We start from the raw sequence: 3302 nt of genomic DNA, 5'->3' as shown, positions 1-3302 counted from the left end.
AGTTTGCAAAACAAACCTTGGTGTCAATACCCAAGTTAAGCCCCCTCCAGTCCATTCCATTCTCCCTCTTTTAGGCAGTGCTTGCTAAGGGGAAGTCGTGTACGAAGAGAACCTACCGGACAAAGCTGCCGTTGTTGGAGTAGTAGTAGTAGTCGTAGTAGTAGTAGTGGCCCTGTAGTAGTGGCCAGTAGCCCGTAGTAGTAGTAGTAGCGGAAGTGGCGGTAGTAGTAGCTGTTGTGCCACGTCGTCGTCGTAGTAGTAGTAGTAGTAGTAGTAGTAGAAGTCACTGAAGGAATGGAAGTGGAGTTGATGTAGTAGTCCAAAAATTGCTGACAAACTAATACAAGTGGCCGCTGTTGTTTTTGTTGTTGCAATAATAGTACCTCGAAGTATTAGATTGGGTAAGTATTCGCGGGATCCTGCATTCTCAAAATACGTCTAATATACTTCTCCTAGTCCCGTGATGTCTGCATAACTACAGTTTGCAGTCTATCACTTATTGTTGACTCGACTCATTCTCTCAACGCTTCTCTCTCATCGTCTTCTCGATCAATCACAGCGAGCGAAGAAAAACAATGCCACGACGAGGGGTGACCACGATGGCTGATGCAACATCAACGCCCAGACCGCAGCTCGATCGGACTAGCCTCCTCGCTCTCTCACTTGTCATCTCGCTTCCTCCCTGACACTCGACAACCAACCTCCAGCTCCATCAACTAGTTTTGCAACTGCCCAACAAGATGCACTCCAAATTTGTCGCCATAGTGGGCCTGTGTGTCGCTGCTTCTATTCTGCATGCGACTGACGCTGCTAATAGAATGCCCCCACGTCGTCAACTCGGGTCTTACAAGGACTACGGCCACAGCCAGCACAAGCACGACCACGACCGCAAGAAACACCACCACCACGACAAGAAGGACCACTCGCGCTACTACCGTCGCCGCCTCGAAGATAAGGACACCAAGGCTACCGATTATAAGGACACCAAGGCTACCGAGTCTTCGGACTACAGCTACGGCAAAGGCGATTATGGTCACGGGCACGACCACCAGGGCTATGGCCATGATGACTATGGTCACGATGACTGTGGCCGCGATAGCTACGGCCACGATGATTATAAGCACAACGACTACAAGCACAACGGATACGGATACGTTAGCGGCGACGACTACAAGGGCTATGGTAGCGGCTACAGCCACAGCTATAAGAGCTATGGAGGCGACTCCGACGACTACTACGGTCACGGCAACGACTACTACCCTGATTACTACTCGTCATATGGTGGTGGCAACGGCAACGGCTACTACCCCGACTACTACTCGTCGTACAATTGTGGGTATGGAAATGGAAATGGATACTACCCGGACTACTACTCTTCCTACGGCTACTATAGTGTGTGGCAAGCAAGGAGGCGTACCTCAACGGCAAGGAGGCTATCCTGAATCAAGAACCCCATCCCAAACTACAGCGTCGTCTATCAACATGAGGTTGCAGTCTTACTGCAACCCTGGTGCTCGACTCTCAAGGCTGTGCCTAGGGTGAAGCCTTTGGTCCTGATAGGAGTAGGAGGAGTCGAGTAGAACGCAGGAGCAGGAGTTAGTCAAAAGGAAGCTCACTTCTTAACTTGCAATCAACAAGCACCAGCATTTCAGCAACGCAAAGCGGTAACTACCACAAAGTATACTTTAGTCCTAAGGGACCGCAAGCATGGCAACCAAGTCACATCAGTACGAAGCTGATGGGGACACAGTGATGAAGTCTGTAAATCAACCGGTATTCGAGTTCGTCAAGGCGCCGTGGTTGAACGACTGGAGTCATGATGCATTGGTCAAATGGAACCAAGCACGTGACCAGTACGAGGAAACTATTCGGCAACGCTGTTTTGAGAGTCGTGAACGACCCGAGACCGTGATGAAACCAGTAAAATCCTCAATCGACCGGAAGTTGCTGGAGGTGGTATGCCTCTACGAGTTACGGAAGGCTGTGGATAACGTCAGCAGTGAGGAGCTCCTCATGCTGATTAAGCAGCGCATTGGTACTGTAAAGAACGAGCAGATCCCCGACTTGGACGAGTTGTTCAAGAAGAAGCTGAAGATCGACTTGGCAGAAGATGATATCGATGCTCGTGTACTACGCTACTACCGTGATTTCTCCTCCATTATTGAGAACCATGGTTTAGGAAAAATACTTGGTGTCGGAGACCCAGATGCAGAGGGTTTTGCTGATCGTATGAAGTTACGATGCACCATCTTGATCGACAACCTTGAGCCTCGTATGGTACGTGATGATGTCAAGCGACATTGCAAGTATGAGTGCAGAGAGGCGAAGAGAAACGATTTCATGCTCTTTAACATCATTAAAGAGAAGGCACGGGCTCAGCACAAGTATCACTTACTGTCGATGGAGCACAGGTCCAAATCTGGACCTAACCGAAGGTCTAGCCATAATGAAACGAAGACTAAAACCGGTAGTGGAGAACAGCATACTGCTGTGGAAGCCCGTAGAGACGGCACTCAGCGGAGTTCACCAACGACTAATACTGGGTCTCAACCCCAGAGAAAGGAGTCAAAGCCACCCAAGACTGGCTGCTGGGTCTGTCAAGGCTCGCATTGGCTTCGTGACTGTCCGACAGCGACGGATGACGACAAGAGACGTGCTGTCGACAAGATGAAGGAAATAAAGGACCGGTCACGAGTAAAGGTGGTTCGGACTTTGCCTCAACCAGAAGAAGTGATGATCAACGAGCTCGTGGTCTTGCCGTATTGTGCTGACTCAGGATCTGACTCAACTGTTATCCCTCGTGCAGTGGTCGACGAGTTAGTTGCACTTGGTAGCGGTGTGGAGATGCATGTCCTACCCTCTCCAATTGAGGCTATCGTTGCTGGAGGTTCTACAGTTACCTGTTTTGACTCTGTTACGGTGGATGTCGTGCTGCAAACGGCAGCGGGTACTGTGAAGCTACCTGACGTGACCTGTTTGGTTATGGAGGGTGAAGAGACCGATTTTCTTCTTGGTAACGACACGCTCGTCTCACTCGGAATTGACGTAAACCAGCAACTTGAACAGCTGGCTGGGGGTTCACTTAGTGAAGATGTGGACCCATTTGAAGACGATGGATGTGCAGATCTCGAAATGATTGCTTTAAACCTCCAAATATCTATTTCCAAAAATCGAGAAATGAGGAGCTGTTCTTCAATCACCTAACCTGAAAGAATGGGCTCACATGCACATCTCTTGTACGATATTTTAATTTTGAAGTTTGTATACGCTAATACAGAAATTAAGTCTATTGGCGTTATGCT

At 49.1% G+C, this 3302-nt stretch overlaps 1 protein-coding gene across 1 annotated transcript; it reads left to right on the top strand.

Annotated features, from left to right (window-relative positions):
* Positions 1 to 483: 483 nt before the first annotated feature.
* Positions 484 to 1442, top strand: PITG_16752 (M96 mating-specific protein, putative; the record flags this gene model as incomplete). Its single annotated transcript, XM_002896925.1, has 1 exon — positions 484 to 1442. The coding sequence occupies one exon, from the start codon at positions 741 to 743 to the stop codon at positions 1440 to 1442; it is 702 nt and encodes a 233-aa protein (XP_002896971.1).
* Between the last annotated feature and the right edge of the window lie 1860 nt (positions 1443 to 3302).

The sequence above is a fragment of the Phytophthora infestans genome, genomic scaffold (assembly GCF_000142945.1).
Source record: "Phytophthora infestans T30-4 supercont1.51 genomic scaffold, whole genome shotgun sequence".
NCBI classification, from domain to species: domain Eukaryota; phylum Oomycota; class Peronosporomycetes; order Peronosporales; family Peronosporaceae; genus Phytophthora; species Phytophthora infestans.
This window is presented reverse-complemented; position numbering and strand designations above follow the sequence as displayed.